This window comes from Bidens hawaiensis, unplaced genomic scaffold (assembly GCF_021521415.1).
Source record: "Bidens hawaiensis isolate Kalapana, Puna unplaced genomic scaffold, B.hawaiensis_p1.1 tig00060837_1, whole genome shotgun sequence".
NCBI classification, from domain to species: domain Eukaryota; kingdom Viridiplantae; phylum Streptophyta; class Magnoliopsida; order Asterales; family Asteraceae; genus Bidens; species Bidens hawaiensis.
This window is the reverse complement of record NW_027500940.1, coordinates 49,136-67,105: the sequence shown is the minus strand read 5'-3', so window position 1 is coordinate 67,105 and position 17,970 is coordinate 49,136. Positions and strand designations below refer to the sequence as shown.

Sequence of the window (17,970 nt, the reverse complement as noted above, 5' to 3'; positions counted from 1 at the left end):
GAATCTGTGGAATTCACGCTGGCCCGCGCATGGTGGTTGCCAAGGCGATGAGCTCAGGCTACTATTGGCCAGGCATGTACTTGGATGCGCTAAAAGAAATCCAAAAATGCAAGGCATGTCAGAGCTACGCGCCAAACACCATGCGCCCAAAGAACAACTTGATTCCAGTCACCTCCGCATGGCCTTTCCACAAATGGGCCATTGATATTGTAGGGCCCCTGCCGCAAGCGCAAGGGCGAGTGAAATTTTTGGTAGTGGCGATAGACTATTTCACAAAATGGGTTGAGGCCAAGCCACTAGCAAAAATCACAGCTGAGGCGATGAAGCAATTTATCTGGAGCCACATCATTTGCCGTTTTGGCCTTCCCATGGAAATTGTGAGCGACAATGGCAAACAATTCACTGACAGGAAGATATCAAGCTGGCTCAGAGAATTGCACATCAACCAAATCTTCACATCCGTCTACCACCCTCAGGGGAATGGTCAAGTGGAGCGCGCGAATCAAAGTTTGCTAAATGGGCTGAAGAAAAGGTTGGAGGGAGAATCCCATTCTTGGGTCGAAGAGTTACCTAATGTCCTGTGGGCGCACAGGACATTAAGCAAAACTAGCAATGGCGAATCCCGTTCAGCCTAACCTATGGGACAGAGGCTATGATCCCAGCAGAAATTGGATGCCCATCCCATAGGGTACTCATGATGAGCAAAACTGATAACGAGCGCGAAAGAAGATTGGACCTTAACTTGCTTGAAGGGCGCAGAGAAGCGGCTATCATTAATGAAGCCAGATACAAGAAAAAGCTGGAAAAATATTATAATCAGCGCGTTAAAGAATGCCACTTCAAGAAAAATGATTTTGTCCTTCGAAACAATGAAGCTAGTCGCGCAATACCCCCAGGAAAAATGTCCCCCAATTGGGAGGGACCTTATCAAATTTCAGAAGATTTGGGGAAAGGCGCGTACGCTTTAAAAGATTTGAATGGAAAAAAGATACCGCGCTCGTGGAACGCGGCACAACTTAGAAAATGCTTCATGTAAAAGTTCAAATTTGTAATCAAGGCTTTTAAGCCATCATGAATGATGATTCGCGCTATCTTTCAATATTTGTCGCGCTATCTTTCAATATTTGTTCTATTACCTTTGCATACATGTTTCACACTTCCTTTATTAAATTGGAACAATATGACAACACTATATTGACTTCAAAACAAAATAAAGCGAAGTAAAACATACATGCGCGAGCCTTAGCTCAAACGCGTTAACGAGTCTTAACTCTAAAACGTCAGGGCCTTAGCCCAAACTTACGAGCCTTAGCTCAAACACGTTAATGAGTCTTAACTCTAAAAACGTCAGGGCCTTAGCCCAAAACAAAGAGCCTTAGCTCAAAACACTCACAAACATCCATCTTACATCCCGCGCAGCCTGATCATAAAAATCCTTAAACACAACTAAGGCAAAGTACATGCCATATCATGTTAAGGTCTCAGGTCGAGGCCGCGCGCGGAATCATAGTGGATATCTGAGAAACACAAGCTGACATGTAATGGCTAAACTCATACTTCCATACCGCGCGACAACGACGCGCGAAAAAGAAAATAACGAAAAGTTAGCGCGCATGTCAACATGAGCAAGATACTGCGAGAACCACAAACAAAATAGAACAGAGGGTAAGTGAATAATTTCCATACAACCTTGTTCTTATTTTAACGTGCAAGCATATCTTATATCTATACAACCAAACATGAAGAGATGAATGGAAATGCGCAAGATATGAAAAGGAGAGAACAAGTTTCATTCCATTGGATCGAAATTTACAAGTATGATGAGTTACAAATTACAAGTATAAAAAATAAATATACAAAATTTGATGAAGGGCTTCTCAAGTCTCCACGTCGACGTCAGCCGCTTCATCACCCTCATCATCTCCCGCAGCATCTGGCGCGGTCTGCTCCTCATCCCCGAACTGACCATAGTCAAGTTCTTCCTCCTCATTGGAGTCTTCGATCACAACGGTGTCACGAGCAGATTCTTTCGCCGCGCCACAGCCGCTGGCAGGGGCAACATCCCCCGCGCCACCATCATCGCCACCAGCCCTCTCGCAATCATCAAGCAACTTCTTTAGCGCGCCGAGGTCGGGCTGGTCAGCAAGCGCAGCTATCTGTAAATCATTAGAAAAGTAATGAGTACAAAACACTTAGAAAAGTTAGTAAAGTAAAACTCATTAAGATCAAGGTACCTGCATAAGGATGGGGATATTCATATACTTTCCCCCCACCGCGGCCATGTCCGCGCAGGCCGCATCGCTCTTGTAAGGGTACTCGGATGGGTTCTTCCTCAACATGCCATACTCATACCCATTCGTAAACCCTTCAGCTCGGCCCACCAAACGCGCGGCGGCATTGCAGTCCATCACAAGGGCTTGAAACTCGGCGGAATATTTCATCGCCAAAGCGCAGCGAGCCATGCCCTGTGACACCAGCCATTGGCGATCCTGCGCGAGGCCAGCAACAGACGTCTCGAGGGCAGGAACCTGAGAGTTTAATAACTCAACAGTTTCCTTAGCCTTTTTTAGTTCCTCCTTATCAGACGCTGCTGCCGCCAAAATTTTTTCTTTCTCCGCCTGCGCAGCACCAAGTGCTTCCTGGCTAGACGCCGCCGTGGCCAAGGCCTCATCTCTATCGGCCTGCGCGGCCGCCAAATCCCTTTTCAGGCGCGCAACCTCGCTCTCCAGTGATGATTTCTCAGTGATACTCTGGATGATAGCTTGGTCACGCGCCTCGGCCTGCTGTTCCAAGACACGCACTCTGCGCGCGTACTTGGCAACTTCGGCCTCCGCCAACTGCTGCTTCTCCCGCGCAGCTTGGAGCTCATGCCCGCGCTTGATGTATGCGGTGTTGGCACTTGCTCTGTTTTCACTGAGCTCCGCCTGGAGTTTCTCAGCTCGCGCGCGAGCATCAGACAGGTTCCAGGCGGCCACCTTAGCCTCTCGTTGGGCTTCCACAAGAGCGTCGCGTACTTTAACATAATCACGACGAAGCTCTTGGGAAGCAGCGAAGAAAGCCGACCCAGCGAAAACATGGTCGTTCAGCAAGTCCGCGCGGGTGCGCTCCTCCTGATACCTCCTTTCAGTAGGAGGCACGGCATGAGCCCAGAAGTCCTCGCATACGCCCATGGATTGAAAGGAACTCTCTTCATTAATCTTCCATCTCGGGCGGTAAACGTGGACACCTTCCTGCAAAACACAAGAAAAGTTCTAAGTCATAAAACATACTTATATGGAGATACGCGCAGCGGACCAACAAATCAATACATACCTGCGGGGATGAAGCAGGAAAGTCAGCGCCAGCCCCACCAGAGGTCTGCGCTGCGAACACTTGCGGCATCGCAGGGCTGGCGCGGTCTCCCAAGGAGTCTTCAACTTGAACCCCCTCGTCCTCCTCGTCTTCTTCAACAGGCCTCTTCTCCTGCGACCTGGAAGGCTCCAAACCAGCCTCGCGGGGAGGGCTGCGTGCAGGAGGAGGCGAGGGAGGTCTCGACGCCGCCAGTTCGGCGCGCAATACGGTTTCCTGCTCCTTGGTAATCCCAATAAGGGGAGACTCAGCACTAGCAGGAGCAGGACCAGAACCAGCGGCGCCGGAAGTGCCGCCAGGAGTATCACCAGCAACTGTTGCGCCAGCTACAACTCCTATGAACAAATAAACAAGGAAAAATTGTTTATGACTGACTCCAAAGGGAAAAATTCAGAAGACATATGTGCAAAACTTACCTTGGCGCAATTCTGTTCGCGCATCGAACATCGCCATAAAATCCATTCTACCCTTTTCAGAGGGTAGAACAGGGGACTTCGATGGAGTCCCCGGCGCAGCCGTGGCACCTTGTGGCGCCTGCGGCTGATCTGTTACCGTCGCTGCCTCTGCAAACATTTAAAGGAGCAAAGGTTTAATAACAATTCAGCCAGATGAAGATAAATAAAGTATACCTGTTGCAGGCGCGGCACTGCTTCTCTCTTCAGCCGCGCGAAAGGAGGAGGCGACGCCACCATACCTCAAGTGGACAGGAGGTCTGCCCACTCTCACAGGCAGAGAAGCTAAAGAAACCTTTGTGGTAAACACCTGGGTTTCCTTAGGTCCCTTCGTTTGAGCATGGGGATGAGCGACAGGGGTGTCCTCTTTCTTCTGTTTCTTACTGGCCCCTGCGCCAGATTTCCCCTTAGCTTTGCGCTTTAGTAGAGGCGCCTCCTCTTCCTCCTCCTCCTCTTCCGCGAGCTCTAGCTCGTAGTTTTCAAGCGCATCTACAAAAACAAGCGACAGAACTGTTAATAAACTTGGGTATTCTAAAGGAATGAGCAGGAGTGCGAAGGCTTACCAGGCGCGTCACCGTCAAAGTCAAAATCCAGATCCACTGGGATGAACATGTCATCAAAGCGATCCGGGAAACCAACCTCCCCAACGCCAAGTTCGACGGAGCCGCCCTCCACATGTTCATCATAAGCGGCAAGGATGTAATCCTTGGTGACTGCGCAAAGACAAGTTAAATGATATCAGCAAAAGAACGATGTTCGCGCAAAAAAAAAAAAAAAAAAAAAAAAAAAAAAAAAAAAAAAAAAAAAAACTTACACAACCCGTCGACTTGGATAACGGGCTCAAGCGCGCTGTCGGCCCAGAGCCTGCTCATGCCGACCCCAACCAGCGCCTCCTCGCAAATTTTCTTCGCGGGGGATGGTTCGGCGGTCAGTTTCTTAACCCATGCGCCAGTTGGGTTCTTGAGGACATCCTCATCCGCAGGCGCAGAAGTGATAGAGCGCATGGTCATACGGATGGGGATCACACCGGCCTTAATGTAAAAAAACCTCTCAGACCAGTCATGAAGGCTCTTGAATGAAACAGTGGAGCACTTCACCTTCTGACTGCGAGGAATAAAAGAGATCCAATTGTCTTGGATCTTGGCCTTATAAAAATATTGAAAGCGCCGAGGAGTGGGTTCCTCGCGCTAGGATTTGCACATGAACTCAAAGTGAGTCACGCGCACGAGTCCAAACGGATGGACTTGGGATATGTGAATCCCATAGAACTTCAACAGTGCACCCACAAACCTTGTCATCGGGAGACGAAGGTTGCAGTGGGTGAAAAAGTGGCTATATAGGGATATATAGCCGGCAGGCGGGTCAGCCGCCGTTTGCCCGGACCTAGGCAACATGCAGCCAAACAGGGTGGGAAAGCCCTGAGAGGTGATCAGGTTGTCGAGATCTGCCTGCTTCAATTTGCAGGGGATTTCATTCCACCTTTTGGTGGCCTTGGTCCTCCCTACTTCCTCCGATGTGGTCTCAACAACCTTCTTCCCCTTCCCCTTTTGCTTCAATGTCGACATCACCACAGATTTCACACGGCGTCTTCGAGAGGCAACGGAGGTGATTGAAGGGCTAGACGAGTATGAACTATCAGACATACAACTGTAATAGCCCATAATCGAGGATTCGAATCGATGTAAACACTCAAATCAGAATGTGAAAGCAGAAATTTGAATTTTAGCAACAATGAAGATGAAGATAAAAATTTCCTAAGGGCCTGCTTTTATAGGCCCAGGAGAGAGAAATGTGGCAGCTGATCGGATTTCACGCGCCCCCACTCGCAGGGGCAAGCCAACGAAGGCGCGACACGTGTCCCTAACAGCTGTGTGAGGGGACAAAAAGATGTAACCGACCTGCCACGGAACAGAGACGCGCCCCCACTCCCAGGTACTAACCAATGCGAGTGCGACACGTGTTCAAGACAGCTGTGTGAGGGGACGTGAAAGGCAACTGTAGCACCTCGAGCACACGAAACGTCTGACACGTTTACGGCGCACGTCATCACCAACCAACCACGTGTTTGGACCTTTCGTTTTCAACCAAATGGATAGAACTTCGCGCGACGATGGAAACAACCAAGAAAACGACAAAACCCCCTATAAAAGGATAATTCAGTGAGTCTAATATCTATCTTACCACGCTCGCGCAAGATAAGACACACATTAGACTGGGGGGGCTTGAAGAGGTATGTACCCGCCTCAACACCAAGCAAGGCGGGTCAACCCACAAGATAAAGACATTATGAAGGCACAAAGCCAAAACCCAGGCGCATCGCGCATACAAAACATGCTCAGGCATCATATGCTCGCGCATCACATATGCGCGCGGCGCATATCGCATGCTCTTGCACATCACATATGCTCGCGCGTCACATATGCGCGTGGCGCACCAGCGCGCGGCGCATATCACACGCTCGTGCATATCACACTTGCGCATGAAATATCTGCGCGTGAGAATAAAAAGAAGACTTCGTGCATTCTCAGGATGGGCGCATATCACACGTACACATAATCAACCTCGTCCTTATCCAAATCAGGATCAGGGCAACCTTGATTGTGCACGTCAGACACTCTTCTAGAAGGCATCTTTTTAAGGAGTAAGAATATGCTGATGTTGACAGCTGCCAAATGAAAGGTCGACAACTCAGCATGACACATGTGCTACCACATAATTACAACCAACGAGAAAGCGCCAGGTGTCCCAGAGGACACGTGGCGCAGTGCGATTGGAGGAGGCCAACGAGGCTGAGCCCAGCCAGTGGAAACCCTAGCACTATAAATACAGCATCAACTCCACTTTGATGACACATTCATTGACACTCAATCATTGACAGTTACAAGCAGTGATATCACATTCAATCATATTGAATTATATTCACTCACAGTCAGTTACAGAAAACACACAGTCACACAATCAAGAGTATTCAGCGATTCAGCAATACTCTTGAGATTTCACTGACTCTCACTTTATTATCTTCTCCACAAAGATACTGATTCTCACGCCGGAGGGTTACCCCAAAGAGGACCCCTCTGTCCCTTTCTGAGGGGTAAGTAACGGCGCTGTTCATTTTGTAGGTGGAAGAACACGGATTCAAAGGAACCATCGGTGAAACAGTTTAATCATACCCGAGGAAAGTAGATCTGCTACCAGTGAGTAGATCCACGTTTCTTCAGCATCCAATTTGGAATATGTAGAATTGTAACATTGTTGGTTCTAAACTTCTAATGGAGTTGAAATTTTCTATTGATTACATTTTTTTGACGATGTAAATAGTTTGAGGTGGGTGTTACAACAATTTATGATGAATCTTTTGAACATAACGAGTTAAAAAAAATTAGGCAAACACCATCATTGTGTTTGATGAATCCACAAAGACGGACAAATATCTGACTATGTTTTTGGGATTACAAGCGGAGGTAAAGGCGCAGGATATTCTGCTCAGTTTGTTGGTTTTGGTTGACATTAAAGCTGGCAGCGGTGTTCCTGCAAGTACTGTCATGGCACATAATTCTTCCATTCCCCTTAAGCTTCCTTTAAATTCTGCATCTTCTTTGTTGCTTCTTTAGATTGGCAGTTAGGCACCATCGTTTAGCTTCGACATCAAAATCTTCCTCTCTTTGCAGCTTCCCTGTGTCTCACTGTCACATCACTCATCCTGCACTGCCTTCTCTTCCTGTGTCACATGCACACCCGCCACCTTATTGATGAACAAAATGGTCTAAAGCCAACCATTAGTGCCTAAATATTACCATCATTCATTGAGGCCTTCTTAGTGATGATAATGTGACTAGGAAGATATGCCCGAGAACTTAAAATGCTAAAACAATCTATGCTCTGAACAACTTTAACCACACCTTCTAGTGATTTAATACTTTTTCCGCACTTTTTATAATTTATATGTTACGTATTTTGAATCTAGAAAGTATTGGAATGAATAATCTAGTTTTCTCTTAATTAAAGGCTAGGTGTTCATGCCTTCTCATTGAGATTCTTAATTTCTTACCACCCAAAACGGTTTAAATTATCTAGAACTCAAACCTACTTCTATGAGGGTTGAGGAGGTTGTTTACTCGGAGCCTCCGGGTATCCCCTCTGAGTAGTCGAGTACCATTGGGAAGCCACCCTGGACAAAACGGGGGCTGAGTACTCTTGGTCGAGTTCTACTACTTGAGTGGTGTAGTTTGTGAACATTTAAAAAAGTCTATTTTTTTATTTATATAAATACATAATCTATTTAAAGTTTTAAACCAAATCATTTTTATACAATCCTTTCTTCTTTATACAACCCAAAATAACTTCACACGCATCCTACTTTTAAGAAAGAAAAATGGAGAGCTCATAAAAAAGAAGGGAAGTTTCCCAAAAGTGTAAACTGTGTTTTCGTCCCTGTGGTTTGTCTAAATCTGCGATTTAAGTCTAATAATTTCAAATTTACGATTTTCGTCCCTGTGGTTTCATTTCACTTACAATTAAATCCTAACCCACTAACTCCGTTAAATCTACCTGGTTATGTCCATCTGCTTGAGGGGCAATTTTGTCACTATACTCCCAAAAGAAACCCCAACCAGTCCTAAACACAAACAACCAGATCTAAAACAATCAATCAACACCAGATCAAATCAATTTCAACACGCGTTGACCACTAACTGTAATCGTAGACCCGGTATTCAACACGCGTTGACCTCTAACCAGACCTTCAGTCCCATTCATAGCAATCGTCCTAACCATATTCTCCCCCAAATGCTGAGCCACTTCCAGCACCAGCCTTATCGAGTTATCCAACACCTCCAACGCCGTCAGAATCGCCGGCAACCCTTCACTAAACCTCACGTCCACCACCGCACCTATCACCTGGCACACCTGTCCGATCGCTCCAGCGCCGGTGAACTCGTCGGTGAACTTTCCGGCAGAAGATCCTTCGCCGCCGGTTGTCGGAGGTGGTTTGGCCGGAGTGGCGGCGGCGGAAGTGGAGTGGTTGACTACACGGTTGTAGAGTGGTTAGGCGCGTGAGATTGGGATAAGGCGCGCGCGGATCTGGTTATGTGGGTGAACGGAGATCGTGATCGGTGGAGGGAGGAGCGGAGGAGAGTGGCCAACACACGTGTATGAAAAGAGGGTATGGGAATTAGGTATTTAGGGCTGGTTAGGGTTTCTTTTGGGAGTATAGAGACAAAATTGCCCCTCAAGCAGATGGACATAACCAGGTAGATTTAACGGAGTTAGTGGGTTAGGATTTAATTGCAAGTGAAATGAAACCATAGGGACGAAAATCGTAAATTTAAAACTATTGGACTAAAATCGCAGCTTTGGACAAACCATAGGACGAAAACCGCAATTTACTCTTCCAAAATGAACCTTTTAATAGACTAAAAATGTCCCTAGAAATTTGGACTGGAGCGACACTTTGGGATAAGTTCCGAAGAGATTTCTACACCAATTATAATCTGACACGTGCAAAAGAATCTGACAAGCACAGCCAAAAATTTGAAAATTTTGAAGGAGCCGTCCATATTTTCTCACTAAATCCAATGTTTTAAAAACCGGTTTTTTACTCGTATCGGATTGGGCTACAAAATGATACAACCGGTTGAACCGGGTTATACCGGGAGGTTCAACCGGTTGAATAATTTACCTTATAATTTCCTATAAATACAACTTTTACTCCAAATAACACAAAAGTAAATGATTTCATAACAAAAAATAATCCAAAAGTTAATCCATATTAAAAAATAATACGAAAGCACTCAATTTAAAAAAAAAATAGTCATAACGTTTACACGTTTGAATATTAATTGTTGGGTTAAAAGTAATTTTGATAAAATATGGGCCGCAAATATAAAAAATTTCTTGGACATAAAACCGGTTTGCCGGTAAAAGCCAGTATTTTATAAAAAAACCACCGGTACGACGTTCTAATAAACCGGCCAAAAATACCGGCTCAAAATACCGGCATGTTATGCGAAATCCGGTTTAACCGGTTCAACCGTCCGGTTTGAACCGGTTTTTAAAACACCGACTAAATCTTCTTCTTAAAAGCAGGATTCCAAACGATTTTTTAATATTTCATACATGATCCGTACAAAATATCAAATTCTTAAAAATTGTTCCATTTGAATTCCGTGGTGATCAAAATGCTTCTACATCCTCGTTAATCATCGCTTACGATATAGAAGAAGCGTGAATTGATCTTTAGCTTCTCTTCGATTAGCAAGTCAAACAACCAAGGTATGTCCGTCTACTATTGAGATCGCAGAGATACATATCTGATTATTATTTAAGATCTAAATCAATCCAGTTTCGGTTTCGTGATCTTCAATACCTAATTCGTGCTTGAAGTTGATCTGGTTTTCGTCAGCGTGGACGTTTCTGTAACTTTTGTATATAGAGTTGGCTACAAGTGGTCGCATAGCGAAGTGGATATCGCGTTAGATTCCGAATCTAAAGGTCGTGGGTTCGAATCCCACTGTGATCACTACTACACCTCTCTTTTAATATCCAATCCATTCTTCCAATTCATGTAATGTAATCCTGGACTATTTCATCATTTTTACACAAGGAATATCATGTTATCGATTTCGAACCAGATTATTCAAGCTCTATTGCCTCTAATTTTGTTTATGAGTATTTCATTAATGTACATGCTCCCGTAATTAGGGGTGTACGCGGTGCGGTTTTGGGCTATAACCGAACCAAAAACCGAAGTTTCAGTTTTTTCCGGTTTCAAGTCGGTTTTTTCGGTTTCGTGCACACCCCGTTTATGCATTATGTTCCCTTGTATCTAGCTTCTATGTAGGGGAGCACACGGTTTGGTTTGGGTGGTCTTGGGCTAAAACCGAAACTTCGGTTTTTTAGATTTTTGGTTTGGTTTCGGTCCGGTTTCCATTCTGGTTTCGGTTTTTCCCATTTGAGCTTGAAAATTTTAGGACGAAAATGATGAATTTAGGTATAAATAATTTTGTTAATAATTACTAATTGATTGTTATACATTTGGCCATAAATATTTGAGTTACATATTTATTAAATTATTGTAAATTAAGTAAACTAAAAATATAGAAATTCGGTTTTTTTCAGTTTCTTGCACACTCTACTTCTCTGCGCTTTTAAGCCAAACAAGCTTATGATTCCCACTATTTAGATGTTTGTTTCCACCAGCATTGGAGATTTAAAAACACCGAGTCCAAGTTCCGGAACTGATCTGAGCTCAACCGCTTCAAGTTTTAAACTGGCTTTCTTGAGTTTCATTCACTAAACCATGGAATTGCACTCATACTTCTAAGAGATCTCCTGATTGATGTATTATGCTATTTTGGCATCACTTTGGCTTGAAGAAGATTACCATGATGCAGAATGGATTCCAGAATCCAGATATACAAGGATTTGAAGAAAAGCACAGAAGTCGAACCAAGAATTGTAATTTGTAAGCTTCTAACTTTTAAGAAGTAACTGAATTGTCTTACAACAATTGCAACAATCAAAAACTGATCAAACATTGTATAGGTTTTTTTGGTCTTAAATCATCATCTTGTGAGCTGAATGAACCTTGTTGCTTTTCTGGTGACTATCACTGTATTTTCTTGAAAACAACCAACACCAAAACTTGGCTGCTGCTCTTGTTAACAACTCGGTTTCTGAATAAGCTATTCTCAAACTGGTTATTAAAACCGATTGCTTACCTCTAAAATAAGCAGATGATCAAAATCAGTTTGTCTTCCACTCAAAACTGATCATAAGATGGTAAGATACACCTTACCGGGTCGTATATATTAGCTAATGCTGATGCATTTATCTAACTTTGATGATTGCTCACAAGCAAGGGCAAAGCTTAGTGAGGACTCCCCCCACCCACCTGCTTTTTTGCTCATCGGTGTAAATTTATCAGTTGTCGTACGAAAATTTTGAACCCCCCCCGCGCCTGTATTTATGAAAATTTTCATACGTATTAAGTCAAACTTATAATTTATACTTGTTTTAATTATTTTGAATAATACTATAAGCTTTATATAATGATAATTTCTCTTGTGTTTAAAATTTGGTATGACCTTTGTTCAATAAGCTTGTTTTAATATGTTGTTAATAAAAATGATAAGTTTCTTAAATTTAGATTTACATTTAGATATAATCTTACATTTTGTTTCAAATAAGCTACTTTAATTACTTTAATTGAGGTTTAAGTTCCCAGGGGAAGACTTTGACACAAGATTTTAACGATTTGACAATGAAAAGTTTCAAGAAGCTGATCACCTTACTATGATCACATGGGAAGCGATAAAGAGAAGACAAGACGTTAAGTCTATCCAAAATGAAGAAGAGCTAACTATAGGATGAAGATAGAAGAGGAAGGAAATCGGTCTTTAGGAAACCTGAAGCGAGTGTTTCCAACTTCATGTATTAACTAAGAATATTGTGTTTTCATTTCTTGCCTTCATTTCGTTTGTTTGCCACGTTCATAATAAAGTTTTAAGTTTGCATGTATGGGAATTCCAAATTTTGGTTTACATGAGCTATAAAGATTCATCTATCTTCCTTGTCGGTTTATACATTAAATCATAAGAGTATAAAATCGTATTTAAAATATAAGAGTTATAAAAATCTTAATCTTTAATAGATGTTTGAATATCTTTTGGAAAATCAATACTTATACTATCCTTTTGTTTAAAACATGCCGGACATACATAATCATATCAATACTTATGTTATCTTTTTGGTTGGGTTATAGTCCGGTTATGAAAACATTGCAAAACCGTAATCATTCTATGAAGTTCAAGAATTAAATGTTTCTGTTCATGGGTTGACGCTTCTAAACGGTATGCATACACGAACCCAAAAGTCGTGTGTGACCTTCGTGCTTGCAGATTTTGATCAGATGTTGTTTTAGTTATATTTTTCACATTTATTTTCACTGGGTTTATATTAAAATATGAATTACATCATAATAATCCAGCTTTGATTATTATTGTTCATTTGTCTTATTATTCATCTAACTAGTATCCATACAAAAATGAAACGAAAATAATAAAAAATAAGATAACAAATCACAACAATAAGACCAAAAAAGACGACATTTTGAAAGTCTGTTCCATGATTAGGTAAACAAAACAAGAGTATAACATTATAAAAAGGAACATATGAAATAGAATAAGAAACTTAACATGGTGATTTCAGATCAACCACATTAGTTTCACATAACTTCTTGCGATTTTCTCACACATCGACCAACTTTCTTTCTGAACTCCTCCTTTCTCTCTCTCCATTCTTTCTGAAAATCACAAATATCAAACAATAAAATCATGATACCGATTAAAATTAGAGGTGACAAAAATGGACCGACTGAATAACGTGTTGACTTATGTTCCACTCATTTGACTTGTTTCTTTTTTATCTAACATTTCTAATTCAACTCACTTGACATGTTAAATAAAGAAACTTAATCGGCCCGTTTATTTACAAAATTGCCACTTCTAGTAAACAGAAGAGAGAATGTATTAGTTACCGCGGCTTCCACATTAGCAGGTGATTCATCATTAGGACTAGAAAGCATGGAGATAATACTTAAGACTATGCTTTCTACCTGCAAATACAATATTTTCAACCATTTAGAAAAGGTTTGAACATAACTAAGAAAATAACTGTTAGGTGTAATCGAGTAGAATAATACCAACGACAAAGAAAACACAAGTTACACTATTAAAGAAATTGTTACGAGGATGGACTAATGAAATAATTACGCGCCAATACTTTTTAGTCCATTTTTAGCTTTATAGATAATTAACATCTTATAAATGATTACAAAAACTATTATTTAAAAAGAAAATCTTTTGTAAACAATTCTTAGTTCTATAAATAACTAACATGTTATAAATGATTACAATTACCATAAATAACAAAAAAATCTTTTGTAAATAGTTAACATCTTAATATTCTATAAAATTAAGACAGCAAATGCGAAATGCTATACAGCCTTGACCGCTTGATGCTTCAAACTTCAATGTGGAGGATGCCAGGAGTATAATAAATCTTTTAACTAAACAAAGATCTCGAAATTTGCAAGAAAAAGTTTCAAAATGAAATCTTTTGATAACTTACTGTTTAAACATGATTTGAAATTTCATAATAAAATTTATTGGCCAAAAATTGAGAAGCATGTTTCTTGATCAGGGAATTTGATATTTTGGTAATTATGTACTCATGACTGCAAATGTTTTCTTAACATAAATTAGCTTTATAATTGTTGACCAAGCTTTATAAACGTATTTTATTATACGGTTGAATAAGTTTGTAAATGTTTTCTTACTGTGAAATACTACGGTGAGTGGGAATATAGATGTGGGATTATACTAGGCATGTTTGTTTGTCTGTCTGGTGTTCAAGGATTAAGAAGTAAGTCAATATCATCTACAACTAGTCTATAAATATCATATATTCATATAAATCATAAAGTAGTTCACTTAAGCTCTTCAATTGATTAAATTTCAAACATGTTTAATTACATGTGCTAAAGATTTGTGGCATTCATGAACATCATGCATATGACTTAATAACACACTCATAACTCGTAAACACATTTACACAAAGTATACACTAATAAAAACAACCAATAACATACCGTATGAACTGGTGTCCACCGCTCACTTGCAAGCTCATACCCGTTTGGATCATCACCAGGTGGATGAAGAATTGAAATACACACCTTGCCATCAGGGTAAACTGGAAATAACACCAAAAAGATAAAAATTTAAAAGATATTCTACAAAATCCTTCCTGGGTAATTAAGATATAAGAAAAATTCAAAATAATGTGCACCAACCGTTCGGATGCCAAACCTCTGACGTAAATCTTACTGTTGGAGGGCTATTTGGGTAATTTTGTGGGAAGGTCATTATAGCATTAAAAAACCCTCCATCACTGAAACAAAGTATTTAAAAACCAAAAATCAGAAACATATTATTCATAAAATAATCTTAAAAGCTTCTAGAAACCAAGATCAAAACCAAGCTTCAATCTTTGAACAGAATGTACAAATATTGATACTTGAACAAGAAACTATTGAAATTTGCATAACAATGAATCATGATGTTCTGATTTATGATAACTAAATCAAATCCGGCATCAAACAAAAACCCCAAATTTACACCAAACAGTCCGACAAACCCTAAGTAACCTAAATCGATAAACTCAAGTTCCTAATTGGAAACAAAACCGCATACAGATTCATCACTGTATCAGCTAAAATCCTAAATATGAATGCCTGGTGAAAATGCAAATTAGATACATATGAATGGCTGAACCAATATATTAAAAACCCAAAAATTAGATAAATATTCTTCATAATCATGTAACAATCTTGAAAGTTTCTAGAAACCAATATCAAAACCAAGATTCAATCTTTCAACATAATGCAGACATAATTGAACAAGAAACTAATGAAATTCGCATAATTGCATGCATAACAACCCAAACCACAAATTTTCATCCTAAATCAACTAAACCCCTAACTTTACACCAAACAGTTAAACAAACCCACAAAATCAAGCTCCTAATTGTAAACAAAACAGCACACAGATTCAACACTGTATCAGCTAAAACTCTAAACTTACACCAAACAATTCAACAAACCCTAATTAACCTAAATCCCCAAAACCAATCCCTAATTTGAGAAAAATAACATACTATAATGTATCCGACAGTCCAATTATGGTGACACTCCATTCAAACTATTATTCATAAGATGATCTTGGAAACTTCTAGAACCCAAGATCAAAACCAAAGCTTCAATCTTTAAACATAATGTACACATAATTAACCAAAAAACTAGTAAAACTTTCAAAAGCACATGCATAACAATAAAAACCCTTAAATTAGCATCCCAAATGAACCAAAACCCTAACTTTAAGCCAAACAATTCAACAAACCCTATTTAATCTAAATCCCCAAACTCAATCTCCTAATTGTAAACAAAACAGCAAACAGATTCAACACTGTATCAACTAAAATCCTAGATTTACACCAAATGATTCAACAAACCATGATTAACTAAAATCCACAAACTCAATATGATTGGCTTAAACAATCTATTAAAAAAAATCAAAAACTAGACATATATTCTTCATAGAATTATCTTGGAAGCTTTTAGAAACCAAGATTCAATCTTTAAAAATAATGCACACATAATTGAACAAGACACTAGTAAAATTTGCATAATTACATGCAAAACAATAAAAACCACCCCCAAATTAACAGCCTAAATGAACCAAAACCCTAATTAATCTAAATCCCCAAATTCAAGTTCCTAATTGGAACCTAAACATCAACTCTGTGTCAACTAAAACCCTAATTTAACACCAAACAATTCATCAAACCCTAATTAGAGAAAGAGGGGGGGGGGGGGGGGGGGATTAACATACTATAATGTATCAGGCAGTCCGATAACGGTGACACTCCATTCAAACTATTATTCATAGAATGATCTTAAAAGCTTCTAGAAACCAAGATCAAAACCAAAGCTCAATCTTTATACATAATGCACGCATAATTAAACAACTACTTAAATTTGCATAATCACATGCATAACAATAAAAACCCTTAAATTAACATCCTAAACGAACCAAAACCCTAACTTTCAACCAAACAATTCAACAAACCCTAACTAGCCCAAATCCCCAAAATCAAGACCCTAATTGTATCAACTAAAACCCTAATTTAACACCAAACAATTCATAACATACTCTAATGTGTCAGGCAGTCCGACAATGGTGACACTCCATTCAAATTTCAAACTACTATTCATATGAAAGCTCCTAGAAACCAAGATCAAAACCAAAGCTTCAATCTTTATACATAATGCACACATAATTAACCAAAAAACTAATAAAATTTGCATAATTACATGCATAACAATAAAAACCCTTAAATTAACATCCTAAACGAACCAAAACCCTAACTTCACACCAAACAATACAACAAACCCTAATTAACCCAAAATCCCCAAAATCAGGCTCCTAATTGTATCAACTAAAACCCTAATTTAACATCAACCAATACAACAAAACCTAATTAACCCACATCCCCAAAATCAAGCTCCTAACTGTATCAACTAAAGCCCTAATTTAACATCAAACAATTCAACAAACCCTAATTAACCCAAATCCCGAAAATCAAGCTCCTAATTGTATCAATTAAAACCCTAATTTAACATCAACAAATACAGCAAATCCTAATTAACCCAAATCCCCAAAATCAAGCACCTAATTGTATCAACTAAAACCCTAATTTCACACCAAACAATTAGGGGATAAAAAAACATACTATAATGTATCAGGCGGTCCGATAATGGTGACGCTCCATTCAAAGATATTGGTTTCATCAACGAGGCCAGCGGAGAATCCAATAACAGGGTTTTTACAGAGATCTACGGAAACAAACCACAGATCATAACATAATCGAATAACAATAATAATAAAATTAAATAGGGATAATTGAAATTGAAGTGGCGAATTGAACCTTTAAGTTGTTTCTGAAGAAGGAGACTCGCTTGAGATGGAGAGGCCATGGATGAATGGAGGCCGATGTGTTTATTAATATTATTAGGGCAAGTGAAGAACAAAAGGGATTTTGGAATATGGAGTTTGATCGATTTATAACACCAATAAAGTGCTTTTGTTTGGAATAATAATAATAATAAAGAATATATTTAAAAGTTTTATGATATCTCCTTATCTAGTTATCTAAAATCTTGGTGGTCTCGGGTTTGGTTCGTTTAAAGATTTAAGTTTAAGTTTGTTAGTCAAATGGTGGTGGAGATTTAAAATGGAACCGGGTAGACTTTGGTGTGGAGTGATTAGTGGAATATGTCGTAATAAATGAGGTGTTAAACAAATCCCGTCTAAATCGGTTATTTCCGGTGTTTAGTAAGAAATGCATTTGTTGCATATTCGGTTAAAGGAATTGCGGGTAACGGTCGACAAATCCTATTTTGGCTTGATAAGTAAATAGTTTTCCTTGATGTTTAACTTGGAACAAAACAAAAGGTATTGGATTAGTGACAACCGTGATGGGCTTTTTGGGGCTCTTCAATTGAGGGTTGAATGGGACTTGGGTGGTAGAGCCTTCTACTCATTCAGAAGTGCAA

At 40.0% G+C, this 17,970-nt stretch overlaps 1 protein-coding gene and 1 non-coding gene across 2 annotated transcripts; one reads left to right on the top strand and one right to left on the bottom strand.

Moving 5' to 3' along the window:
• The first annotated feature begins 10,244 nt into the window (after window positions 1-10,244).
• On the top strand, window positions 10,245-10,317 carry TRNAR-CCG (transfer RNA arginine (anticodon CCG)). Its single transcript has one exon. It is a non-coding gene; the product is annotated as a tRNA-Arg (tRNA).
• Window positions 10,318-12,844: 2,527 nt separating this feature from the next.
• LOC143603116 (ubiquitin-conjugating enzyme E2 7-like) lies at window positions 12,845-17,439 on the bottom strand. Its single transcript, XM_077080019.1, has 6 exons — window positions 17,343-17,439; window positions 17,148-17,250; window positions 14,650-14,747; window positions 14,449-14,549; window positions 13,336-13,413; window positions 12,845-13,101 (listed from the first exon to the last, which is right to left on the bottom strand). The coding sequence occupies exons 1-6, from the start codon at window positions 17,389-17,391 to the stop codon at window positions 13,024-13,026; spliced, it is 507 nt and encodes a 168-aa protein (XP_076936134.1). The 5' UTR covers window positions 17,392-17,439; the 3' UTR covers window positions 12,845-13,023.
• Between the last annotated feature and the right edge of the window lie 531 nt (window positions 17,440-17,970).

Bases quoted from the DNA above. Each gene is read 5' to 3' on its own strand.
- LOC143603116 (XM_077080019.1), bottom strand. From the start codon at position 17,391: ATGGCCTCTCCATCTCAAGCGAGTCTCCTTCTTCAGAAACAACTTAAA. The intron at 13,414-14,448 runs GTATGTTATTGG...TTGTATTTGCAG, and splicing joins GGTGGACACCAGTTCATACG to GTAGAAAGCATAGTCTTAAG. The intron at 13,102-13,335 runs GTAACTAATACA...TGTGATTTTCAG, and splicing joins CTGCTAATGTGGAAGCCGCG to AAAGAATGGAGAGAGAGAAA.